Consider the following 27598-nt stretch of genomic DNA (forward strand, 5'->3'; position numbering starts at 1 on the left):
ACTTGTAGAGTGAACATATTTTTATTTAAAGATTTATTTCAAGAATGAGCAGGTGGGAGGGACAGAGGGAGAGAATCCCAAGCAGACTCCCTAGTGAGCCCATCTATCTCACGAACCTGAGATCACTACCTGAGCCAAAACCAAGACAGATGCTTAATTGAGCCATCCAGGTGCCCCTTAGAAAATTTAACACAGGGGCACCTGGGTGGCTCAGTGGGTTAAGCCTCTGCCTTCGACTCAGGTCATGATCTCACAGTCCTGGGATTGAGCCCCACATCCGGCTCTCTGCTCAGCGGGGAGCCTGCTCCCTTCCCCCTCCCCCTCTGCCTAATTGTGATCTCTGTCAAATAAATAAATAAAATCTTTATATAAAAAAAGTCACATAGACATGTCCAAATGAACAAACCAGCACTCTAATTCTTGACATCCAGGTTGTTTTTACATGCAATTTTGTAGGACTATAAACACATTTTGAAAAATTTCCTCAGAACTGAAAATAGACTGTCAGATTATTCTCCTTAGGAACTATTATTCAGACTACCATCATTGAATTAGTGTTATTTTCAGAAAGCCTTGCCAGTGTTAAGATTTCATATTTCACCTCATTTTGCAGGCTTTGAGTCCCTGCAAAATGATCAGGCTGGTCAGACAGTTGAGGAGGTACCAGGAAACTACTTCAGAGAACGGGGTCAAGGACATTAAAGTGTTAAATGAATGCTTTAACTTCCAGGGGTCACTTCAACTTACTACCAAATGCTAAAGATGACCACTAAATAGGCAAATGTGCTATTAAGGGCGGGGAACTGAGTTGTAGATAAACACAGTTAAATAACTAAATGAATTCCCAACTTTTAGGGCAGCTGTGAAAAGGAAACATTTTATTAAAAAGACTTAGCTGAGACCACACGGTGATTAATGTGTCAGAAGGGGTGCCTGGCTGGCTCAGTCAGTAGAGTGACTCGACTTCTAGGTTGAGTTTGAGCCCCACATCGGGTGTAGAGCCTACTTTTAAAAAAGGCAGGGGGTGCGAGGAAGTGAATCTGAATGCTTATTTCTACTTGTGAAACCTTGGGCAAAGTGTTTGGGAGCCTGCTTCGTCATAGAGTTCTATTACTAAACTCCCCCAAGAATAGGAATATGGACAGATAAAGACGGGATCATTTCATGTGTGCCGAAAGGGGGAGAGGAGGTCTGATAAAATACATCACCCGTTCCTGAGAAGATGAGCAAACTATAAACAGGAAACTTTGGAAAAGGTTTCTATACATACAAACCAACAGCAAACATTCCTGATGGAGTATGCAAGGTTTCCTTCCTAAAACTGAAACAAGTAGGTGACTTTAATAGACTAGGGTAAGACTCATGCAAGCCAAACCCTCATTGACCGAAAGGAAAGGATGTACCCCTTTAAAAATTGTTTTTATTAACATATAATGTATTATTTGCCCCAGGGGTACAGGTCTGTGAATCGTCAGGTTTACACGCTTTACAGCACTCACCACCACAGCATAAACCCTCCCCAACGTCCATCACCCAACCACCCACGACGTACCCTCTTAAACACCTACTTGTGCTATGCTGGAGTACCTCCCCGAATTCTGCTCCCTAGGTGTCTCAATCTCACCTTAGCCGGTCTGCTCTGACCACCTACTTTCAACAGGTTTTATTAGTCCTAACCAGTGTATTCTAAAGAGCTCGGCAAGGTCCTATAAAAAGACTGCAAGACTACAACTGGAGCCAAAACCAAGAGTCAGATGCTCAAGAGACTGTGCCACCGAGGCTCCTTTTTTTTTTTTTTTTTTAGATTTTATTTATTTATTTGTCAGAGAGAGAGAGAGAGAGAGAGAGAGTGAGAGCGAGCACAGGCAGACAGAGTGGAAGGCAGAGGCAGAGGGAGAAGCAGGCTCCATGAGGAGCAAGGAGCCCGATGTGGGACTCGATCCCAGGACGCTGGGATCATGACCTGAGCCGAAGGCAGCTGCTTAACCAACTGAGCCACCCAGGCGTCCCCAGGCTCTTTAATAATGGAAACTGAAGGGTACCTGACTAGTCCAGTTGGTAGAAGATGGGACTCATATCTTGGGGGTTGTGAGTTTAAGCCCCATCTCAGGTGCAGAGCTTGCCAAAACAAACAACCCTGACAGGCTTGTTTTAATATTTACACAGAAATACAGGTAATCATTAAATAGTCAAAGCAGTCAAGATCTGGTCAAATGAATTTAAAAGGCACCAACAGTAATTCAATGGAAACAGTACAAATGGTGCCAGAGTAACCGCACAATCACATGGGTGAAAACAAATTTCATTCCCTACCTCACCGCACACACAGAAACCAGAGATGGATGACAGATGTGAAAGCCAAAAATTGAGGCTTTCACAAGAAAATACCACCACTACCACTATGTGAGGCTATGTAGATTTATCGACAGGAAAAGATCCATTAAAAATGTTGGTAAATCAAGACTTGAGATTAAGAATTTCTACTCATCAAGTCGCTATTAGGAAAATGAAGAGACAGAAGCCTAGAAAACATTTGCAGAACACAAAATAAGGAACTTGCGTGCAAACAGCCAACCTAATTTAAATGTACAAAGCACTTTTGAAGTCCACTAACGCTGGATAAAGGTATGAGAACATGTTCATTACTCACAGAAACAGATTTAACACAAGGTACCACTATACATCCAGAAGCCACAAAAACACTTGTATGCAAATGTTCATAGCAGCTTTATTCATGTTTTCCAAAAATTGGAAACCAATAAAATGTTTAACAGAATGGATAAACACACTATAGTACATTCATATACAACGGCTCCTACTTGGCAAAAGGAATACAGGGTTCAACCTCTCAAAAACCTCATATCCAATGAAAAGCTCTGAGTATATACCTTGATTCAATTAATGTAAAGTTTGAGTGGGGCAGGGTCTCCAGTGGAACCCCACGCTATGGTGAAAAAAATTGGAAAAGTAGTTAGCTAGGGGGTGGAAGTAGACGGAGTTGCCGAATTAGACTTTTGTCCCAATATGGCTGTGCACTAAGAAATGTATCCACTTTCTGGAACTGTAGTTAAGATTTGCATATTCAACTTTGTAAATCTTCCCTAAAAAAGATGTACGTAAATAGATGGATCTAACAGAGCATAACTGAGGACAGTTTAAGGTAGAATATGAAGATTCAATGTACTATTTTGTTTAAATACTCTCCAAATGAAATGCTTAATTACAAATCTCATCTATTTTTTCAGGTACTAGCTAATCCCTGCAGAGCTCAGTTTCAAAATCTCTCACAGTAGAAGGGATAGACTCGAAAGAACAGTTTTCCATTTTAACAAGAATAAAGGGGTTTGGGGGGGGGTAGAGAAAGCCTCTAGTCTGAAGGTGAGGAGTCAGGAATTGGAGTTATTTGGCCAGAACAATGAAAGTACGGTTCTTTACCTTTCATAGTCTAATACCACATCTGCGACTCAGATTCTGAATTTCGTCACTTAACTGTTCCTGTAAAAGAACCTGGTGTTGACAGTATTGTTATGTGACAACATTTTTACTTTTCTAGGACCCATCCTTTTTCACTCACATCACAGAAAATATTCTCTTATCTGCTTTTTCTGGAAAAGATCGGAGTATACATTTTTGTAAGATTCCGACTTTCAGATTATTGTAGACCATGAAACTTAACCAAAATTTTGCCAAATAAATGAGATATGTACTTAACATGGCAAAAAATGATCAAGGTTTTAACTCTGTTCTAGTTAACAGAAATACCAGTGAATGAAATAAAGTGTGTTTACAACTTGTTCCTTCCCACTGCCACCAGTACGCGTCTATTCCACAATAAAGGCTGAAACACTTTACCTCCAAACTTTTGGTTTAACTCCCAACTCACAAACACACTTTCTTAGTCTTACTACTTACCCTTCCTACTCTTTGATATCCAGTATACATATAGAACCCAGCTATTTCTTTGAAGCTTCAGTTATGAAACCCCTAACAAAAATGCTTAAATCTGAGTAGAAATTATTTTCCCAGGAGCTTAAAGATCTTATGTCTTCATGATTACTCTCCCAAATGTTAGAAAATAACCATCAAATATAAATTTCCTCAAATCGCAAAAACTAGATGTATTTTTAAAATAGTATATATGACTAGACATCAACAGAAAAACTTTCTGAATGTCACTGGACAATGAATTAAGCAAACTTTTATTGAAGCTTAAATTGTGGTACAGAAATACATTTCAACTGATTTAGTAAGTCCAACACCATGAAGAGAGAAATAATGGCACCAAAATTTTCCCTCTTCTATCATACACACTAGGATTAATTTCAATTACTATTTAATCTATAGTTTTAATTTTTCTAGGCTTTATTCCATACAAATTTGTGCAGTTTTTCAACATTAGATAGAAATCTATTAGGAGGAAAAAAAAAATCAGACCTCAAGCCAACAATGTCATCAAATCTACTGGGACACTGTTCAAGAACAAAATCCACTTTGAGCACTGGTCCTCGAAACAGTACCAAAACATCAGGTACCGTGTGCTAATTACAGAATCAAACTGATCCACTGACTGAAAGTTTCTTCAATGAAACTTCGAATTAACATGCTTAAAATAAAAGTCAAAATTTATGTTCCAACCACTTGATTTCAAACCAAGTAGATTTTATGTTTAGAAACACTAAAAAAAGTGTTTCATTTATAAATACAGAAGGAACAAAAACATCACTGCATCAATCCAGAAAGAATCAAAAAAATTTTGTGAGGACAAGAATATAAAAAATTTAGTCAACTTCGGTGTTTTCTCAGCTGCTTAAATCTCGTATTTGCAAATATAGCTAAAAGATGCCAACTCCTCAAAGCCTGTATTCCCATTGACCAGTTTGGAATTTTGTCTTATGGATAGCATTCTGCTTCATTGTGTATATCTGAATAACCTGAACGGTTCTCATTCTGGGAAGTTTCATCTGATGCTATGAAATCATCGTGAAAGCAACACCAGGAAGAGAAACAGTTCAAGTCAGAACACTATCATAATGCATGACAAAGTCCAAGAATTTAAGTCACAAGAGGACAAGGAGAGACTCCATTTTCAACCAAAGGTTATGGTATATTATGAATGAAGAGGACTGGAGATAGCCACTAAAGTAAAAGTTAAGGTGAATGATCTGAGCCGACTTACAACCTTTATTCTTAATTTCTTTGCTAATAAACTTAAGTGGTACAATTATACACGTACTTACTAGCAAGTTACTGAACGCATGGTACTCATGAGAAGCTAATCTCATTTAATGGGAACACAGAATGGCATAGTTTCTGCAACAGTTCTGCCAGTATACCCTAATATAAATGGATGTGTCGTCCTTGCTCATCAATAGGTTTATTTCTGTCACTATCTCCCAGAAGAGCCCATGTCAATATAAAAGGAAGCTAAACTCTCTTGACTTTAAAAAGAAAATTAAGCCCAGGGTCCACTCTCCCTTCCCCCTCCCGGGTATAAGATTAGTATAAACCCACAGTGTAACAGTGTATTGCTTTATTGGGGGGGGGGTGTTTGGGAGGCAAGACACCATGATGAGAACAAAATCAATTAAAGGAAGTACAGGTACAGGAAGCAATAATGTTAAAATATTAAGACACAAAATGGAAAACTGCAATCATTTTCTTAAGAGGACTTGACTCGTGGAAGATAAACTTTAATCGCTGTTGCAAAAAACATCTGTATGAAATAGAAACTGGTTTCAGTAATATTAGTAGAGAATATGTTCTAGAAAGTGGAGGTAACTGGATGTAAAATCCTGGCAGCAATTTAATAGAACAGTCCCAGATGATTAGGCTGAGGCCAACACCTAATGAGGACGAAAGCCTTGTCTGTGGGGAATTTTGGATGAGACCTGGAGAAATATTACACTGTGCGTAAACCAAATTGAATTGTTCTCACAAATGTTGTAAAGTTTCATATAGTAAAAGTTTTTTTCTACATGCACTTCAATTTCACAGCAAGAGTGGCATAGGATACCTAAACACAGAAGAGAGCATTCATGCAAGATATCTAACTCCTTGATATAATAATGCATACAATTCAAAATGATTACACTATCATTACATCTAGGGCTTTCTGCAGCTACAAGGTGGTGGTTATGGAAAGCATGGCCCCCGATATCAATATCTAAAAAGCAGCCACCACCTCCTTCTATGTGTGTTCTCTTTTTGCGTTTTTTCTTCATTTTTATTAATCAACTCTGCTGTTGTTGCTGCTTCTTAGCAAAACTGGTAAAAACAAAATTGTAATCATTGAACATAGCGCTCTGGCAATCAAGACGTTTAAAGCCGTCAATCTTCTGGGGTGAAGAAAGCACTGTGCGACATTTAGAACTCTGGGGAAAAAAAATTAAATAAAGCATTAGCTGTTTCCAATCTGAACAAATATTTTCAAACAAAACAGTCACTTAGTAAGTATGTAAGACTACTGTCTGAAGAAAAACTATGGCATTTGAGTATTTTAGCGGTCTCCTGGGTGGATGGAGTGAGATATCCTATGTTATCCCCCGACCTGTCCATCTACCTACAGGAAAAACAAGACAGAAGGAACCCATCAACTGGGCTAGATATAAAGTAAGGACCAAGTCTAATCAAAGATACAAAGCATCTCCTCTACCAGTAACCTTAATAGTAGTACTTCTAGATATCTTATATATACTATCTTAAAATACATTTGATAACATGATTATCCTTATTTCCTGAAAGATTTTATTGTCAATAATAAAACAAATTACCTGATTTACAAACAGGGTGGTCACAAATTTTCCTGGCTTGAAGACTTCCACAACTTTCCTGATCAGGTCATCATAGGAGGTCTGACTTAAGTTTGTTTCAAAGCTAACATAAGAAAATTCTGGTTCTGGAGTGATGTGAATAGTCCAATAAGTTCCCTTAAAGAAACAGTTTTATGTTAATAATAGAATGGATACTCTTGAATATTTAATAATTATTAAGAAAAGTATCACTTACATCCGATTTCATTCCATTCATCGAATACCCACAAGGATTGAAAAGTGTGGCATCAATGACAGAACCTGGTATCAGGTCACGAATTCCACTCTCCTGGGAAAGGGAAAGAGTGAATTTGAAAATTTGAAATTTGAAAAATGAGAATGAGTTAAAATATGTAGTCCCCAGGAAGGATCCAGAATTATTCTCGAAACTGCTTACACGAGTGACATCCTTTGCAGTAACACCATCTTTCATGTAGAACTGGTCCATAACTGCTGGGTCAAGCTCACTCATCAGAATTTCCAGGGTCTGATCTGGCTGACTGATTACCCGAGTCTCTGGGAAATCCAAAGTATACAAGTACCTATATAGAAGTAAAAAGTAGTTTCTAAAAAAGGACAAACGGCAATTTAAAAATAAATTCTATAGGAAAAAAAAAAAAAAAAATCCATAAAACTGTGTCCAACATACCAACAGTCAGAATTCATACGTCCCATACAATATGCTGCTCCATCTGTTGAGGGAGAGAATGAAAAGTAATTTAACATCTCCATTTGGTAGAATAGCTTTGCCCCCACCCTTCCATCGGTTAGGGCGATAGTGCTTGCCTCCTATCAGAAATGTTATCAGTGAAGCGAAGTTGAGTTCAGAAATAGGCAGGTTGCCCTCTGTCATCCCTTAAAAAAACAGTTCACTAGACTATTTATTTTACTGTCATTCAGAGACATACTTCAGCTAGTGCGTTAGTCTGAGTGCTGAGAAAACTATGGCTCACTCTCCCCTAAAACTCCATTAAGGAAATGGAATTTGATCACCCATTTATCTACATTCCCAAGTACAAATAATTTTATGTAATACATTCTTTTCATATTTTTGTTCCAAAGCCTCACTCAACACAGTAAATTAACTGGGAGATATTTATACTAAATTATACTCATCACTGACACAGCCCTGTATAATATCTATTATAATATAATATAATATAATATATTATAATATAATATAATATGTACTAATATAATATTAGTGGGTAGGAATAGGATAAAAATCGGACTTTCTTTTCCATGCCTGTGAGGGAGGAGGGGACAGAAATCTTAGATCCTGCCCATCAGTGGTTTTGTGTGAAGTTAGTAAAATCATCCTAGGTTTTCAGCCACATCTAGAATTTAAGGGTGTTAGATTAGATAACCTTTAGTTCCCTGACCTTGAAGCTCAAAAAGAAAAGGCCTATAAATAAAAGCTTAGTAAATGGAAGAAAATCTTGCCAATCTGCTTGAAGAGACACTATGATCTCACTGTGTTGATCATTTTTAAGCCAGCTCAATTCCTGAATAGAATGGCAGGCCAGAGTTTCTTAACACAGACCAGCGTCTTAGCACGAGTGTATGAAGACACTATGCATTGTTCTGGATGAAGGGAACAAAACCACTAAGATATAAATTAGAGCGAGTGGCTAGACAAAGATGATCTCTCCCTCCAGCAAGTGATCATCTTTTCAAAACCAATGACCTGATGTGCATGCACACTCTAAAATTTATAATCTTTATTGTTATTTTTATCTTAATTATAACCTACCATATTTGCATTCACTTGCTTTCACATACATAAAAAGATCTCTGAAAGGACAGACCTTCTAAGGAAACGGGTTTCAATTCTATTTAAACTCACTTGGGAAAATTGCATTAAGAAACTCTATTTCTTCCTGGAAATTCCGGTGTGGGTACCCTTGGTGAGACGGCTTCATGAAATTCTTACGAGAATAAAAGAAGCTCTGAAAAAGACAAATAACTTTATAGGTAGGATTCTATCACCTTCCCTAGTCAACAATTTTTTGCACATGTATAAAAAAATCAAATCTATAAATATTTCCTCCAATGAAATTTAACTTATTTTCCCTTTAATATGTTTAAAAGGTAAGTGGTCTTTTGCTGGTCAATAAATAAAAAATGAAGGCCACTGCATCGGAGCAAGGTTCCAGACCAGCATCCATGAGAGTGTTACACAGAGCACTTGAAGCTGTGGAGAAGAATCCCAAAAAAGCATTAGAAATGCAGATCACCAATCTACTCATGATGGTCACAACAACTGTAGAGACAAAGTACATTATTTATTTCAGGAGCAGTTATTTAAGCTCTGAGCTTTTAAATAGGAATGGAAGCAATAATTTGAGAACATGTGTACATTTAGTTTGGAGAGTCAGTGATTACCCACCACAACTAAGCAGTAAATATACAAATTTATTTACTAGGCATATGCGTATCACAGAGCCCTAATGTATGCCCGGTGGAGGGGGGAAAAAAAGATTAGGTGTTTGATTACTTACTTGAATTGAATCGAACCCACTGTAATCCCTAGCAAGTTTCAACAGGGGAACCAGTGCTTTCAGCAAGAGGGTGGTACCACATGTCTTCAAAATGAAACGTCTCTTGGAGACAAACATGCTACTCTCACTGCATTTGGAAAAAGTCACAAGGTTATAATCATGTTTATGTATTACTGAGATGCAATTAATCTATTATTAGATCATTTACAATGTAAAATTTGGCTATTAGTTTTAAATGTGAAGATCTGAAGGAAGCAAAGAAAGGCACTATAGTATTCCCCTCTATTATACAGAACTCCAAATTTAAGGTTGCGGAACCCACAGAAAGGCCTTTATTAGGCATGAAACATACTAGTTCATTACACAAACCCTCTTCTACTACTAAACTTTCCTCCTCACCTCACCTATCTTAGCATTATTATTTACTGAAGTCATACTTTACTTCAGCTTGTAGCACGGACTCTCACAAGTATTTCTGTAAACATTTCATTACTTCTTTTTACTAGATAATAAACTCCATGAGGAAAGAAATTTGTTCTTACTCACCATTATATTCCTAGGGCCTGGCAAATCATAAGCTTAGTAATTAACCAGGCACTTTATGCAAACATGTCAAATACCATACCTGCAAGGCCCATTATAATATGTATAAGAAACTAATGTTTTTATTGGGGTGCCTGGGTGACTCCATTGTTTAAGTGTCTGCCTTCAGCTCAGGTCATGATCTCAGGGTCCTGGAATGGAGCCCTGCATCGGGCTCCCTGATTAGCAGGGTGTGTGCGTGTGTGTGTTGGGGGTCTGCTTCACCCTCTCCCTCTGCCCCCACCCCCTTGCCTGTGTACCCCCTTTCACATAAAAAAAATAAAACAAGCAAACAAAAAACCCCAACGTTTTTATTGGATAAATTAGCTTTGTACCTATAAACACGTTGAATGGCTTTCTTCTCCTATATACTGCAGACATTTATTTTATTTTTTTTTTTTTTAAAGATTTTATTTATTTATCAAAGGGAGAGAGGGGGAGAGAGCGAGCACAGGCAGACAGAATGGCAGGCAGAGGCAGAGGGAGAAGCAGGCTCCCTGCTGAGCAAGGAGCCCGATGTGGGACTCGATCCCAGGACGCTGGGATCATGACCTGAGCCGAAGGCAGCTGCTTAACCAACTGAGCCACCCAGGCGTCCCTACTGCAGACATTTAAACTGAACATTTTGTTTTATACTATTATTTCTCAAAGTAAGATAAAAATGATTATAGTACTCGGATCCAGAAGAACAATTTGCTATTCCATGCAAAGTATGATTCAGACTGAAATGAGGTTGCTAACACCTGTTTTGGCAGGACTTACCTGAGTACATAAGCTTCCTGCTTGTCAGTTTTTGTCACACTTATGATTGAACATTGCACATCCTTCAGAAGAATGTCCCACTCAGATCTATTATTCAACAACAAAAAAGACGATTAAGTCATAACAGTACTTGCCTACTTGAATAAAAATTGTAAAGCTTTTACCATTTGGTGTTCTAACACAATTTACACCCTGTATTTTATATTTGTTGTCACATTTTTAATTAATTAATTAATTTATTTGACAGAGAGAGAGAGAGAGAGGGAGAGATCACAAGTAGATAGAGAGGCAGGCAGAGAGAGAGAGAGAGAGAGGGAAGCAAGCTCCCTGCTGAGCAGAGAGCCCGATGCGGGACTTGATCCCAGGACCCTGAGATCATGACCTGAGCCAAAGGCAGCAGCTTAATCCACTGAGCCACCCAGGCGCCCTGTTGTCACATTTTTGTTCCAGCTTCTGGGTAACATTTAATTTTATTTCAAAAGCCTACCTATACTGACATATCCATCAATTAACAGAGAGCAAACTGGAAGGAAATTTTAAGCTACTTGCAATTTACTAAGAAAAAACAAATGACAAAATGAAGAAGCCATGCACAGAGGAAATTTAAGCCCACAAACCAAGGATAATCAATACCTTTCACCAACAAGCAAGCGAAGAAGTCAGTCAAAATGAGTCTTTTTTTGTCTATCAAATATTCTTTTGTATCAAAAATCAAGCACAGGGACACCTGGATGGCTCAGCCAGTAGAGCATGCAGCACTATCTCAGGGCTGTGAATTCAAGCTCCATGTTGGGTAAAAGGGAACTTAAAAACAAAACAAAAAAACAAAAAAACCCCCACAAAAAACACAAAAACAAAACCCCACAAGCATAGTACCAGTCAATCCTGCTAGCATTTTGTGCCTGCTTCATCATTTTCTTTATTTTTCTTTCTTTCTTTCTTTTTTTTTTAAAAGATTTTATTTCTTTAGCTGTCAGAGAAGAGTGAGCACAGGCAGAGGCAGGGGGAGAAGCAGGCTCCCCACTGAGCGGAGCCTGATGTGGAACTCGATCCCAGGATGCTGGGATCATGACCTGAGCTGAAGGCAGCCGCTTAACCCACTGAGCCACCCAGGCATCCCACTTCATCAATTTCTAGAAGAAATTATATGACTAATCACAGAAGGCCGTAATTCCTATGTTGGATAAATTGGTTAAATTGAACAGTACTGAGACCTACCTGAAAAAACTTAGATTAGTTAGGCTTGCTAATGATTTCAAGATTTTATTTATTTATTTGAGAGACAGCGCACGCTCAAGTGCACATGAAGGGGGGTGGGTAGGTCAGAGGGAGAAGCAGACTCCCTGATGAGCCAGAAGGAGTACAATGCAGGACTGATCCTGGGACTCCAGGAGTTTTTAAAATTTATTTTTATTTTTGGGGTCCCTGGGTGGTTCAGTTGGTTAAGCATTATGCCTTTGGCTCAGGTTGTAATTCCAGGATCCTGGGATTGAGCCTTACATTCCACTCCCTGCTCAGCAGGGAGCCTGCTTTCCCCTCTCCAGCTCCCCCTGCTTGTGCTGTCAAATAAATAAAATCTAAAAAGATTTAAATTTATTTTTACTTTGAAGAGATGGAAAGTGGGAGGAGAGGGGGGAGAAAGAGTGAGAATGATTTCAAGCAGACTCCCCACTGAGTGTGGAGACCGACATAGGGCTTGATCTCACAACCCTGAGATCATTACCTGAGCCAAAAATCAAGAGTCACACACTTAATTGACTGAATCACTCAAAAGCCCCTGCCAAGCAATTTTTAAGAGAGCTAATCATTAGCTCTCTTTTAAAAAGGTGCCAGCAACTGTTTATGTTAAAGAGAAAGATTTGGGGTACCTGGGTGGCTCAGTTGGTTGGGTGACTGCCTTCATGTCAGGTATGATCCTGAAGTCCCAGGATCTAGTCCCACACTGGGCTCCTTGCTCTGCCAGAAGTTGGTTTCTTCCTCTGACCCTCTCCCCTTCTCAGCCTCTCTATCTCATTCTCTCTCAAAGAAATAAATAAAATCTTTAAAGAAAAAAAATACACAATAGAATGGGCCATATCTTGGCAGTTTGTTTCAAAAAATTTTAAAAAGATTTTATTTATTTACCTGATACAGACACAGCCACAGAGGGAACACAAGCAGGGGGAGTGGGAGAAGGAGAAGTAGGCTTCCTGCCAAGCAGGGAGCCCGATGGGGGGTTTGATCCCAGGACCCCAGAACATAACCTGAGCTGAAGGCAGATGCTTAATGACTGAACCACCCAGGCGCCCTGTTTCAAGTTTTTTAAATTGTGCAATTTGTTGTTAAGGAAGAAAAAAAGTTACAATTAAGATGCAGTTCTGAGCAACACGAACTGTCATTTTAATCCTCCTATTGTAGGTGGTCATGCAATAGCTTGGCCTTTCCTATTTCTAAGACTCAAAGTTCACTAATGTATGAACATTTCAGAACCCACTGCATTTCAATCCCACAAATGATATCTTTAATGAAAAAAAAAAAAAAAGGAATAATGGGGCTCTAAAAGAACCTATTGCTTTTCTGCTTTGTGACATTTCTTTTTTAAAAGATGCTCTTTATTTATTTGACATAAAGTGAGACGGAGAGCAGAGCCAGTGGAGCAGGAAAGGGAAAAGGAGAAGCAGGTTCCCCACTGAGCAGGGAGCCTGATGAGGGGGGGCTCGATCCCAGGAACCTGTGATCATGACCTGAGCTGAAGGGAGCCGCTTTAACCGACAGACCCACTCAGGTGGCCAACTTTGTGACATTTCTTGCAATTAATTGTCTCTGGGCTTGGTTTCTTTATATCTGGCCGGCAATTAAAACCTACTTCACACGACTTATAAAGATTAAATTACATAATGCATACAAAATTTACCTACCTGATGGAAAGAATTTAAGCACTGGATACGTAGGTAAGTAATAAAATTACGGGGTCTCTCTTTAGAGCTTATCTAATTCAGATTTTACCTAATAACTTCTCACTAGAATTCAGCACTCTTGTAAATATTCACTTCACCCACTGGAAACGCTACCTCCTCAGTTATATTCACTATTCATACAGACTCCTTCACCCCGTTTTAACTGACATAAATCACTCTAAGCTTAAGGTACACAGCACAATGGTTTGTCTTACACATCTGTGAAATGAATACCACAGGAAGTTTACTTAGGATCCTTCATCTCACATCTACAATAAAAAAAGAAAGCAAAGGGGCACCTGGGTGGCTCAGGGGGTTAAAGCCTCTGCCTTCGGCTTAGGTCATGATCCCAACGTCCTGGGACAGAACCCGGCATCCAGCCCAGCCCCGCATCGGGCTCTCTGCTTCATCAGGAAGCTGCTTCCTGCCCCCCTGCCTGCTTCTCTGCCTACCTGTGATCTCGTCAAATAAATAAAATCTTAAAAAAAAAAAAAAAAAAAAAGCAAGCAATAAAAGTAAACCTTCCCACTATGAGAACTCTTGCGATTTTATTCTCTTAACTTTCACTCATACAGCAGTGTTAACAACAATAGTATATTAAGAGTTTTAGTAATGCTCTGTAACTTTTTCTTTTTTGAACTTTTCCTCTGGATTTAAAAGCTGTTTTGCTTTTTCATTTGCTTTGGTTTTCTATGCATTAATTTATCCTCAGATGTTCCCCCAACTGTTTCCTTTCAACATTTGAGTGATTTTTGGCCAAGATTAGGATACTAAGACTTAGCTAGTCAGAAAGTCTATACACATGGACAGGGCTTGTTTACTGTGGGCCTCTATACAGGGTACTGGGGAACTCCCTCCTTAGCACTATCTTTTTTTTTTTTTTTAAAGTTATTTCCTGGGCAAACAGTGGATAAACAGATTATCCAAACATTCCAGTCTCTTGCCTAGAGAACATTCAGATTTCTGGTAGGCAAAAGAGGGTAAAGAGCTAAGGACCTCATTCATTAGAAGCTTTTATTCTTTGTTTTCAGTATAGTCACTCTACCCTTCAACACTACCTGGTCCCCTCACTTCAGAGATCTTTTTGTACTCCCAAAGAATAAATTATTATCTAATGTTCAGTTCTCTTGGCATCCCCCTTTCCATCTGACTCAGACAAATTTTATAATATAAAGACAATTAGAAGAACAGCTGAAATACACAAAACACACACTGATGAATATACAGGTAACTACCTCTACCCCCATTTTCTGTATTTCAGTCACATGGGGCTTTTCCACCAACTGTTTTCTCCCTAGAAACAGGGCACCATAAATTTATTCACCCAAATTAAGCCAAACAAGAGTGAAAGAAACAACTCATATACTTTGTTCTGGGTACTGCTGGAATGGATTTCACCCTACCTACAACCTGTCCTCAGCACCCTTCTTCTAGCTCAAGTCACCTCACTATTCCCACCAAGTATCTTTTCATGAAAAGATTTTAATACTCAGCTTACCAAAGCATTTTATTTGTGTGGCTATTTTGGTATTCATGCAAATCCCACAAAAGTCATTCCATGTAGTTAGGGAGTTTGTGTTTTATTGTTTTTATCTGCAGTGCCTAGCCTAGTTCAAAAGAGGCCCTGAAGTAAGTATTTGCTGAATCTGGCAATAATTATTCTGATTAAATCTTACGGACATTTGGGAAAAAACGAACAGCCTTAAAACTTTTGTTTTTTGTTATTTTTAAAAGTAATCTCTGGGGCTTGAACCCACAACCAAGATCAAAAGTTACATGCTCTGACCGAGCCAGTCAGGTGCCCCAAACAGCCTTACAATTTTTAAATCTAAAATTGTTACATGCTCCTATACTGTTTGGGACCTGTGGGACTGACTATTTGCTGCCCCCAATCTTTTTGCCGTGTTCAAAATGTTCAGAATGGATAATTCCTACTGATCTTCAAGTTCACTCACTCGTCTGTCATCTCCAGTCTACTAGAGCCTGCCCAGGAAACTTTTTATTTCAGTAGTTATTTTCCGGTTCCATCTTCTATTTCTCTAAGACTTTGTCTTTTCCTTTTAAGAGTGTTCACTCTTCTTATAGAATGGTCATGGACAGCTGTTTGTAAAACTTTACCTACAATCACCTTGAGGTTGTCTTTTTCCTTTCAGGGATGCTGAAAACTTCTCATCCATAAATTAAGGAATTTACGATTGCATCCTGAACATTTTGATCATGTTATATAATTTTAAATTTTGTTTAAATCCTGAGGAGCATGTTGATTTTTAAAAGTTTTAGCAGGCAGTTGGAATGCTTAGGTTCAGTCTTCAAGTTTTTTATCCAGCTTCTCTGGGTTATGTTATGATTCCAGTTTAGTTATGAAAGCCATTGCCATGGTATTCAGATCTGTCCTGCTTTTGTGTCACCCAATGGCCAGACTGGGACTTCAAGGTGATCTATCAGTTTTCAAAAGCTTTTGATATACTGTTTATGACCCGATCTATACAGGAGCAGCTCAGTGGTGTTTATATAAATCTTTATGGGATCACTTACTTCACCTCTCTCCTTCCCATAATCTTGCTGACAATTTGTGGTTTGGGGTGGGGGGGCCCGATTCTTGGGTCCTCTGGCTAGAAACCCAAGGCTTTAGTTTGTCTACCTGAAGTAGGCTGCCTGTGACTGACTATCTGTAACTTGGGCTACAAAAAGGGAAAAAAAAAGAGCAGTAGGAATATCCATGATGCTCTTCACTCTTGGGACCACAGTGCCTCTGGTCAAAAAGCGGTTCCCCCTCCTAAACCCAGAGTGTCAGGCATCTCTCTGGCCACCACAACTGTTACAGGGCTGCCTGTGCAGTGGGCAGAACACACACACACAGCAAAGCAATAAAAAAACAAAAAAGGGATTTTCCCTACTCTGACCCAAAGGAGCCAGCCCCCTTTCCTTCTCTGCGGACCAGAAAAAGAGGACCTCTCCTGGAACCACTTTTGTCTGAAACTAGTGTGCAGTTACTAGCTTCTGGCAGCTTTTCAGACGACCCCAAGAGATAACCAAAGAGGGGGCGGGAGGGAGCAGGGGTGGGGTGGGAAAGAAATAGGAAATCAGTTGTTTCAGTGGTATTTTGAGTTATGGTTTCCTTCAATTCACCTGCCAACATTTACTTTTCAAAGTCCTCAGCTGTCCCATGCATTCTGCCCAAGGTTTCTAGTAAATCCAAGAGACAGCAGTGTGCTTATTCCATCTCGAGGGAAACCAAAATGCTCCTGCACTCATTTACCATTAGTTAATAAATTTTGCAACCAAACTCTTCCTCATCTTAAAATCAATCAATCAATCAATCAATCCTCAGGGCACCTGGGCAGCTCAGTGGGTTAAGCCTCTGGCTTCAGCTCAGGTCATGATCTCAGGGTCCTGGGATCGAGCCCCATGTCGGGCTCTCTGCTCAGCAGGGAGCCTGCTTCCCTCCCTCTCTTTGCCTGTCTCTCTGCCTACTTGTGATTTCTCTCTCTCTCTGTCAAACAAACAAATAAATAAAATCTTAAAAAAAAAAATCCTCTAGTATTTTTTCCGAAGTCACAGTATTAAAGAATGCAGCTGCTTTAAAACACCTTAAAACACAACTAAATGATCAACCAAAAAGACAGCACCAGGAGAACCAATAGGCTGAAAAAAGAATAAATCCAGTGGCAAGATGTGAGAGAAAACCGAAAAAGCCAATACAATGCTATACATGTATATAAAGAGAAAGTTGAAAAACCAACATCAAAAACAGCAGAGAATTTCAGCTTATTATTTTATCACATTTTTTATTTTTTTCAGGAAAATAAGCCTCCTTTTGCAAATAAAGCTTTACGGTATCATAACCACACCCAAATCATGGTAAGCACCCCCCTCTCCAAAATAGGATGCTCTTTACCACCAACAGTACACGGACTGAATAATACTAGGTCACCATGCCAGAAAGCAAAACATTAACAGTATAGTGTATTTTAAGTTTTCTTAAAGAATCTGTGGTTTAATAAAAACATAGTTAAGCTGAAACATTTACAAGGGAAAAGATACAACTAAGATGACAGACTTCTAGGTCATGTGATTCAACAAAACCCCAAATGGACAAATGACCTTCAATAAAGGTGCCATGAGTACAAAATTGGGGGAGTGATGTCTACACAAAAGAATGGGGTTGTCTCCTCTCCTTACCATCTACAAAAAATAATTGATACATTGAAGACCAAAATTAAGACCGACCTAGGACATAGGGGAAAGCTTCAGGACACTGATCTGGTAATGCTTTCTGGGATAGGATACAAAAAAGCACAGCCAAAAGGACAAAAGCAAACAAAAGGGACTACACTACACCAAACTTAACTTTTGCACATCACAGGAAAGTACTAAAAGTAGAAAATACTTGTAAATCATATAGGTGATAAAAGGTAATATCCAGAATATTTAAGGAACTTCCCCAAGAGCAAAAACAAATAACTCAATAGGGCACATGGCTAGTTAAGTAGGTGGGAGTGTGGGACTCTTAAAATGGGGTTGGGAGTTTGAGCCCCACGTTGTTTACAGAGGTTACTTAAAAACCTTAAAATAAGTAACTAAATAAATTAACCCCATTAAAAAACTGACAAAGGACTTTAACAGTTTTCTAAAAACAGCCAACAAGCATATGTAAAGATGCTCAACATCACATAGTTAAGAGAAATGCCAATCAAAACCATGAAATAACACCTCACATCCATTAGAATGTCTACTATTAAAAATACAAGTTTTGGCAAAGATGTGGAGAAATTTTAACATCTGTGCATCACTGGTGAAAGTATCAAACAGTAAAGCCATTACAGAAAACAGTATGGACATTCCTCAAAACCTTGAAGACAGAATTTCCATATGACTGATCCAGCAATTCCATTTTGGGTACACATCCAAAAGAATTCAAAACAAGGTCTGGAAGAGGTATTTGTACACCTGTGTTGTTGTTCACAACTGTCAGGAGATGGAAGCAACCTAAATGTCTACCAAAGGATTACTAGATAAATAAAATATTATATATACATACAACATGGATGAATCTTGAGAACCTTCAAATAAGCTACATGAAATAAGCCACTCATGGAAGGACAAATACTGACTGTATGATTCCATTTATGAAGTACTCACACTCCTATGAAGTATCTAATAAAGCAGTCAAAATCCTAAAGGAAGATGGTCGCCAAGGACTCAGGGAAGAGGAAAGGGGCAATTAATGGGTCTACTTTCAGTTTTGTAAGATGAAAAAGTTCTAGAGACCTGTTGCACAGCAATGTGACTATACTTAGAATACTACTTACTTAAAAATGGTTAAAAATGTTAGTCTTTTTTTTTTTTTTAAAGATTTTATTTATTTGAGCGTGCACATACAAGCAGGGTGAGCAGCCGGCAGAAGCAGGCTGCTTGTGGAATCACACAACGCCAAGATCATGAACAACTGAGCCACCCAGGAGTTCCAGTGTTCAGATTCTTTCAAATCACAGTTTTACAAAGTAAATGTCTATGGAACAATGCTGCTGGCAGGTGGAAGAAATCCGTGAGAGTAATCACTCTCATCACCTTGGATCCTTGGTAGAACATACCAGTAGGTCAGCAGGTCAGATCCTGTAGGTCAGACATGCTGCAAATGGTGCCCATAAATTTGCATTTAAAAGGCTTCCATGGGAATAAAAACTGCTGGTTTCAGAGTTACCAAGTAATTTACCCGAAAGTCACACAACTACATGAAGTTTCCATGAGCTATGACCTTAGGTAACAGCCTGATCTGTCTGTTTTAGAGACTTTTCCCTTACCACACTACATTCGTATCTTACCCAAAATACTAGTCTTTGTTTGGGTCAACAGCATCCTAAAATAGGACATCATTCTTCAGCAAAGCCTAGAGTGACCAGAAGTTAAATTCTGAGTATATACCTTTCCCTGAATTAGGGCAGTTCAGATATCCAGAAAAATACCTTCCCCTTTTGTTCAAAGAAATCAACTGAAAATACACTGCTAATTTTAATTCCAGTATTAAATTCTCTATCTCAAGCTTTAAAATTTTAATCACTATTAGTATAAACACTGCTACATTCAGTTGATTATTACTTTCAATGCATACTTCTTTAAAATGAGTGCTTTGGGATAGCAGTTCAAACTTTTTTGAAACTTTTGTTAAGAATGTAAGGAAGCAGGGCGCCTGGGTGGCTCAGCAGGTTAAAGCCTCTGCCTTCGGCTCAGGTCACGATCCCAGAGTTCTGGGATCGAGCCCTGCATCGGGCTCTCTGCTCAGCGGGGAGCCTGCTTCCTGCTCTCTCTCTCTCTGCCTGCCTCTCCGCCTCGCCTGCTTGTGATTTCTGTCAAATAAATAAATAAAATCTTAAAAAAAAAAAAAAAAGGAATGTAAGGAAGCTAAATTCAATATGAAGATTTCTAACTTCAAAACATTTACGAAAAAAACCCCATTTACACTAAAAGGTTTCTTGGCAATAGGTTGTAAATTTCTTCAATGTAAAATCACTGATACTCTGCAATGATGTGGTTAAGCAAGGCAGGAGTTCTGGGAAAGTTAATGTTGAAGTGTAAATTACAATCTTTCCAACTGCCCCCAATCCTTTACTAAAAATTAAAATTTTAGCTCACAAAATTTCAGGAGAAAAAGAGCCAAAACATCCCACTAATCCTAAATGTCTTTTCCAACATGAACACTATAGATTCCAGTTTTTATGGTTTCACAGTAAGTGTGCAAATAATACACCTCGAACCTTCCCACAGTTAATATTTATTCTCTTCACCTCCACTACAATTTCCCATCTGAATGCACGTCATTACTATGAATAGTCTCTCAGAGTTACGAATTCAAAAACAAAAATCTTTCTTCTCAGGAAAATTTCTTATTTTCTAACAGACCTCCTCCCCATAGCTGCCATTTCCTATAACATAAAAGGCTTTTGTTTGGTCCAACAACCCTAAGACCTTTTAATATATGATCACTGATTTCTGTTCACGTCCTTTTGAAATCTGAAAAATTGCAGGTTAAACCTAATGTACCACCCCTTCCTTTCACATTCAAATTCAAGTAACATGTGAAATAATTTTGGAACATTATATCATCTATTCCTTTATTCATCTTTATTCATATGGATACACTGGACTGTAGATTCTTCAACATACTGCTAACCAGTATTCTTCAACCTGAGCCACATAAGATTTTCCATTCTTAAAATTTATTTTTATTTTTTAGGGCCTGCTGTGGGCTTATCTCACAACCCAAGAACAGGAAGGGGCATCTGGGTGGCGTGGTTGGTTAAGTGAATGACTCGATTTCAGCTCAGGATTTCAGGATTGTAAGATCAAGCCTGCATTGGGCTCCACGCTAAGCACGGAGCCTGCTTCATATTCTTTCTCCCCAAGGCCCCTGGGTGGCTCAGTGGGTTAAGCATCGGACTTCAGTTCAGGTCCTGGTCTCATGGTCCTGGGGATTGAGCCCTGCATTGTGCTCTGTACTTGGTGGGGGGGTCTGCCTTCCCTCTCCCTCTTACCCAAATAAATAAATTAAACCTTAAAAAAAAAAAAATCCCTCTATCCCTTCTCATACTCTCTCGAAACAACAAAAACAACTATATAATGTACACTTTGTCTCCTTTGAGAAGTTAGTAAAAAAGATTCTCAGTGTTCTGTAATTTGTTCAGATTACAAGTAAGGTAAATTCCACTAAATGGCCTACAGGAGAGTAGGAAACGTTTAACAGAGAAGTTCCAGATCGACTTAGGAGTTAAACCTTGGAAAGATGAGCCAATTTTGCTTCAAGTGCACTGTATTCCCACGTACTGCATTAAAAATAAAATTCCAGATGGAGTGCAGATCTAAATATGAAAAGCAAAATGAAATTTAGGAGGGAAAAAGAACATGTTCATTAATCTAAAATGAGCAAAGATATCTTAAATAGGATGCAAAACTGCTAACCAGAGGCAGCTGGCTGGCTCAGTTGGTAGAGCAGGAGACTCTTGATCAAGTTCAAGCCCTATGCTGCCTATATAGGTTACTTAAAAAAAATTAAAAAACGAAACAAAAAAACCGAAACAACAACAACGAAAAACATAAAAACCCTAACCATTAAAGGGGATACACCGCTAAGTTGGATTACGTTAAAACTATGCAATTCTGGGGTGCTCATATAAGGTTAATTAAGCCTCTGCCTTCAGCTCGGGTCACTATCCCTGGGTCCCAGAATCAAGGTCCATTTCAGGCTCTCTGCTCAGTGGTGAGTCCGTTTCTCCCTCACTACCCCTCACCACTGCTCATGTTCTCTCTCAAACACCTAAGTAAAATCTTAACCCCCCTCAAACAAAACAAAACCTATGCACTTCTGTTTCTAAAGATAGGACTAACAGTGAAAGGGGAAGCCACTGAGGGTGAAAGATATCTGTAATACACATATTAGAATTAATCCACAATATATTAAGAACTCCTACAAACTGCAAAGGCATTCAAAAAAACAAAACAAAACAAAAAACCAGGCAGCATTTCACAAAAGATACCCAAATGGTGAATAAAGATATGAAAGGATGCTCAACTCTATTAGTCCGATGGGAAGTATATACTATTATACACCCACAACAGCTAAAATTAAAAAGATAATACCAGGGTGCCTGGGTGGCTCAGTGGGTTAAAGCCTCTGCCTTCTGCTCAGGTCATGATCTCAGGGTCCTGGGATTGAGCCCCATGCCAGGCTCTTTACTCAGCCAGGAGTCCACTTCGCTCTCTCCTGAACTGCCCCCCCCCCCCCCGCCTTTCGCACCCGCACTCGCGCTCTCTCTCTCGTAAATAAAATCTTAAAAAAGAAAAAGAAAAAAGAAAAAAAAAAGTTCCGGGAATGGGGGCAGATGGCCTTTAAAGGCAAACCACAAAACTGCCCCCCAAAGATGACAGTAATACTTATAGAGTAGTTACCATGTGTCAGTTTCTTAAATATTGTACTTATATTAACCCACTTAATCCTTACAGAAGACCATACAAAGAGAAGTACGCCATTATTATCTTCATTTTTTTATTATCTTCATTTTAGAAATGAGGGAACATCGAACAGCTAGTTATTAAATGCTGTCTGAATTAAAACTTATACAGCAATGTACTTAACCATTTCATTATGCTTTACTTACTAGATTATAATCCTCCTCTGGGCCCTGCAACTCCCAACTCAAGAGACTAGAGGCCAATGATCCCTCTGGCCAGGCCGTTAATTTTAGATGATTTACCTAGCATCTACTATTTGTCACGTTATTTTTTACCTCCTTGTAAATAACCTAACCTGTACATCCTTGCTTGACAGGTCACAGAGAAAAGTTGCTACCAAGGATGCCAATGGACTTCAGCTAATCTGGAACAGATTTTTCAGTTCTTACTTGCTCTATCTTCAACAGCTGAAATGTGATGTAAACTCTCAAATCTGACTTAACGAATATTTGATGTCTCTAAGACATTGTGGCACTAAATCACAAAACAATATTCTGTCCTTTAAGGTTTAACTTTTGCCGTCATTTTAAAAGCCACATTGAGGAAGCAAAACAATTTCAGCTGCCGAAAGTACAAAGGAAAAGTGGTTCTCAAACCTTTAAAGAAGGCTTTTATAAGCCTTCCTCCCTGCTCCTTGACTCCGAATTTAACCAGAAAAGCCCAAGCTTAAATTCTGACATTTTTGTCCAAGCACTTGGAGGAAAAACCCTCTTTATTAAGAATGCAAGCTTACAAATTTAAAGCTTCCAAATATTTGAAGAGCTGAGCAAAACAGTTTATTATACATCTTATAAGACTTACGCACTAGTTTTCTTCGTTGACAGGATTATCTAATCACAATTGTTTAATCAGACGCAAACCACCACCTCCACCAGCGAATTCTCCCCTTTGTGAAATGGAGGAAATACTAAGCTTCCCCGTTTTTTAAGTAACTGCTCCCTATAATATTAAGTGTTTAAAGCTCAGCCTGGCACGTAGTAAAGGGCTACGTTAGACATTTTACGCGTCGCACAAAGCCTGAAAAATGAGCCCTGTCACATTTTAGCAAACAGGACGCTTTCCAGCAGGAGAATCCCTCAAGACAGACTGCCTTAAAAGTCCCGGCAGCACGTGTCCGCCTGGATTCTCTTCTCCAGTTGCTTTTTGTCAGGGACGGCGGCAAGCGCAGCCTACATTCCTGAAACGCCCATTGGCCCACACCCTGGGGCCAGGCTCTTGCTCGGGCCCAGGAGCTCATTGGTCGTCGCCTCAATGAGGCAGCCGCGCCGGTTCCTCCGCGACACTGCCACACTCGCCGCACTTGTGCGCGGAGAGGCGAGAGGGGGATAGCGGTGTGAGCGCCGCGACGAAAGGCCCAGCACCTTCGCAACCGGCTGCGCTTTTATCTGCGCTCGGCTTTCTCCAAACCACCAGAAGACCTCTCCTCCTCGGTGCGATCAGCCAAGCTCTCTCGCGTGACCGCCCGGGGTGGGAGGCCGGGGCCCCAGATTCCTTTGCAGGCGTAGGCACTAAAGGTATTATGTCCTGGCTCAGACGGGCCTCTAGCCCGTAAATGCAGTCAAACCTTCCAGCACCCCGCACCTCGCCCGGAACCCGCCAACGCGGTTAACAGGTTACACACCCAAGGTCAAGAGTCTCCCGGGCAAGCCTCAGTGGGCTCCGCGGCCGTCTCCCGGGGCCACCCAGAAGAGGATTTGGTGCAGAGCACGTTAGGGCGGCGGTGGGGCCCAGCCACTGCGACACTGCTCCCGCCCAATCCCCTCCGCCCGGGCGCCACATGCTGCCAGCGCGGACCGCAGGAGGGAGGGAGGCCTGCGCGCCAGACCCTCGGTCCGAGAGCCGGGGAGCCCCCTCCTCCCGCAGCACGAGGGGAGAACCAGCCCGGCTTCGGACTCACTCCCTCCCTCCTCGCTCCCCGAGACGGGCACGCCCAAATTAGCGCCTGACTAAGCCCGCCGAGCCACACCTGCCGGGAGGCAGCCCGCGCGGCCCCAAGACGTCCCCAACCCGGGCCCCGGACCGCCAACTCCGGAGGGGAAAGCCCGACCGCGCGGGCCCACAAACCACCCCGAGCGGCGCCGCCCGCCGCCCCGCACGCCGCGCGGGGGACGTTACCTGAGCACGCGGCGCGCCGGCCTCCTCCCCTCCCCCCGGGCAGCGCCCGGCTCAGCAACGGCGACGGGAGGAGCCGGCTCGTGCCCCGCGTGGACGCGGCCGGCCCCCCCCCCCCCAACATCGCAGCCACACCAGAGCCACCGAAACGAGCCCCACCCGGGGACGTGCCCCCACCTGAAGGCTGCGGGCACTCGACCCCCGCCCCCCGCCCGCGGCTGATGCCTTCGAGGCGACGACAGCCCCCAGCACCCACCTGGGGATGGTGCGAAGATCTCCAGATCCTTGGTTTGCGTCGGGCTGCTGCCTGGAGAACCAAACCTCCAGAAGCTTCTCGGTCCCTTCGAAAAAATGTGCAGCTTCCATCACCGTGAGACTAGCGAACAACCAACAACCACAGAAAATCAACTAAATTAAATCTCTTCTCCCGCCGCTGCCGCCGCCGCTGCGGATTGTTCCAGCTGTGTTACTAAAGTTCAGGTTCCTTTTTTTTTTTTTTTTTTGCTATAATTTTATATTAACTTTTTTTAAAAAAAAGGATTAATAAAATTTTCCCGGCTTTTTTTGTGAGCGAAAGTTGAACGTGAGTCTGTTGGAAATAGAGGCAGATACAGTTCAGTCTCTTGTAGTCCGCTGTTTCCCCGTTAGAGAGAGTAGAGCGAGCGCTAGCTAATGTCGCCGGCCATACTGTGGAAGCGAGAGCGCTGCGTGAGCACCGCATTTATATACTCCGTCTCCCCCGAAAGGCCAGGAAGTGACGCAACATCCCGCCCCTGAGGCTCATTGCTGCTGCCGCCTGTCAATCAACAGCCGCGAGTTGCGGCTGGCTGGCGGCCCGCCTGCCAGGAGCGCGGGGAGATACCCGCCGCGCTGCGGTTCGGGTTCGCGCTGTCCCCTAGGCGGGAGACGGCGCTGTGTGGTCCGGCTGGGGTTTAGAAACCTGGGGTCGAATGCAGAATGGGTGGAGAGAACGGGGAGGGAGTGAGGAAAGGCTGCGCCGCGCTGCGTTAAACAACTGATTAGCAGAGAACATGGGTGGATCCTTAGGAAGGGTTGGCGGGGTTCGGCGGGGGCGGTGGCCACTGCTGGGGTGGCGTGGTGGTTTTGATCCTGTGCAGTTCACCGCGATTGCTGAGGTACTTGGCCATTCTCTAAAGTGCGTTTCCCCCAAGGCGAAAGAAGCCACGCATTAAAGCTCAGTATTTGTCCGTGACTCACATGTTGCTAAGGGTCGGATTAGAAGGCACTTTAATTCTGCTGGTGCCTTAGCTGAAGTACGAGTAAACGCAATTCTCGACTCGTTTACACAATAGCCAGAAGCGTTGTCTCCCCATTTAAAAAGAGAAAAGCAACGTGGCGCCCAGCCTCGGAGGGCTCCGGCTCTACCTACCTCCCACCATGTGGCTCGCCAAGCATTGGAGTTGGTCGAGTGCGGCAGCTGCCGTGAAAGCACTGGCAATTCCGTGCTCGATTAGGTCAACTGGTGGGAATTTATTTTGCAAAAGTATTTCTAGAAACTGGTTTATTAAATATAATCTGATATTGTTCGATAATTTTTTCTTTGAATGTTCTCAAACTGATGAACTAGTTGAAAGGGGTGCCCCCCCCCAAATTTACGGTCATACCATCTCACGTGCTTCAGAAAAATTTGGAAATTCATAGAACAGGCATTCTGACCTATCACTAGCGGTGATTTAAAGAACCATGAATTTTTTTTAAAAAAATAAAGAACCATAAATGTAATACTTAAGTAATCAATGTCAACTGTAAATTAGCAAGTCGTGGTTTTTCAAAGTTTGACCCGAGGTGGCAAAATTGTGGCAACAAAGTTACGGCTTTTTCCTCGGGATTATGGGAGAAAAAAACCCAGCCTGACATAAAAATTACCATTGTCACAACACAAAAGACTTCCTTATCATCCTTAGAGAAAGACTTCCCTCAACCGAAAGTGAAATGAGATAATGTTTTAAGCATGAAAAACTTAAAGAAAAAGATGTGGTTTGAATTTGCACTCTAGATTCCCTCCAGGGTAGCATTTGTCTTACAAGAACGTAAATTTGCTCACATTTCTCCATGAAACCTGTTGAAAGAAGCTATGTTGTGTGGTAGGTACATAGACTACTCTTGCCATGTTTTTAAAAGCATCGAACTCAAGCTGGGAATTGGGAAAAAAGGTAAATGTTGCTTATTTTATGATAATAATAATTCAAAGAGAATGTGGTGGTTATACTTGGAATAAAGATAAAAGAAGTATTTGTGTTTTACAAGCTATTCAATTATTTGATGCTTGCTTATTGAAATGAATCTGTCTACTAAACCATCTCAAACACTAATTGTGGTGTAAACATAATTTGGCTTATAATTGCTTATAATTAGTTGCTTTTCAATTACTATTATGCTTTTTCCCAATGCAATTTAAGTTAATATAAAAGTGCCAAGAATCTTGGCAAGGTAAGTCCTTGTTAATTTGGTAGAGGATATTTAAATAGTGTCTACCAATTGGATTGGTCCTTTGTAAAATATATTATTTTTCTCAAGCGTCATTACCATTTTGAGGCTCAAAGTCCCTTGTACTAATTACTAAGTTGGTCAGTTAATCTCATTTGAATATTCTGCTAAACTTAATATGTCCAAAACATACGTTTGGCTCTCTCAGATGATTTACCACAGAGCAAGCCTGAGTGATTATTTTATTTTATTATTATTATTTTTTAAGATTCTTATTTATTTATTTGACAGACAGTGATCTCAAGTAGGCAGAGAGGCAGGCAGAGAGGGGGAAGCAGGATCCCTGTTGAGCAGAGAGCCCGATGTGGGGCTTGATCGCAGGACCCTGAGATCATGACCTGAGCCAAAGGCAGAGTCTTTAAGCCACTGAGCCACCCAGGCG

The 27598-nt window shown here is 40.8% G+C and overlaps 1 protein-coding gene across 2 annotated transcripts; it reads right to left on the reverse strand.

Annotated features, from left to right (window-relative positions):
- Window positions 1–3346: 3346 nt before the first annotated feature.
- Window positions 3347–25414, reverse strand: AMD1 (adenosylmethionine decarboxylase 1). 2 transcript variants are annotated; one of them, XM_032338799.1, is made up of 9 exons: window positions 24965–25414; window positions 10655–10741; window positions 9311–9437; window positions 8656–8758; window positions 7459–7501; window positions 7207–7351; window positions 7006–7098; window positions 6771–6926; window positions 3347–6371 (listed from the first exon to the last, which is right to left on the reverse strand). In XM_032338799.1, exons 1-9 carry the CDS (start codon window positions 25072–25074, stop codon window positions 6231–6233), a joined length of 1005 nt encoding a protein of 334 aa, XP_032194690.1. In that variant the 5' UTR covers window positions 25075–25414; the 3' UTR covers window positions 3347–6230. The 2 variants fall into 2 exon arrangements, with proteins under 2 accessions (XP_032194690.1, XP_032194692.1); XM_032338801.1 differs by lacking the exon at window positions 24965–25414 and adding an exon at window positions 24563–24682.
- Between the last annotated feature and the right edge of the window lie 2184 nt (window positions 25415–27598).

The sequence above is a fragment of the Mustela erminea genome, chromosome 4 (genome assembly GCF_009829155.1).
Source record: "Mustela erminea isolate mMusErm1 chromosome 4, mMusErm1.Pri, whole genome shotgun sequence".
Taxonomy (NCBI): domain Eukaryota; kingdom Metazoa; phylum Chordata; class Mammalia; order Carnivora; family Mustelidae; genus Mustela; species Mustela erminea.

What these genes read in the sequence shown, in the direction of transcription:
- AMD1 (XM_032338799.1), bottom strand. Translation starts at nt 25,074, where the DNA reads ATGGAAGCTGCACATTTTTTCGAAGGGACCGAGAAGCTTCTGGAGGTT. An exon ending in CAGGAAGCTTATGTACTCAG is followed by an intron (nt 9,438 to 10,654) that starts GTAAGTCCTGCC and finishes TTCCAAATGCAG; the next exon opens with TGAGAGTAGCATGTTTGTCT. An exon ending in CTGCAAAGGATGTCACTCGT is followed by an intron (nt 7,099 to 7,206) that starts GTAAGCAGTTTC and finishes TCCCTTTCCCAG; the next exon opens with GAGAGTGGAATTCGTGACCT.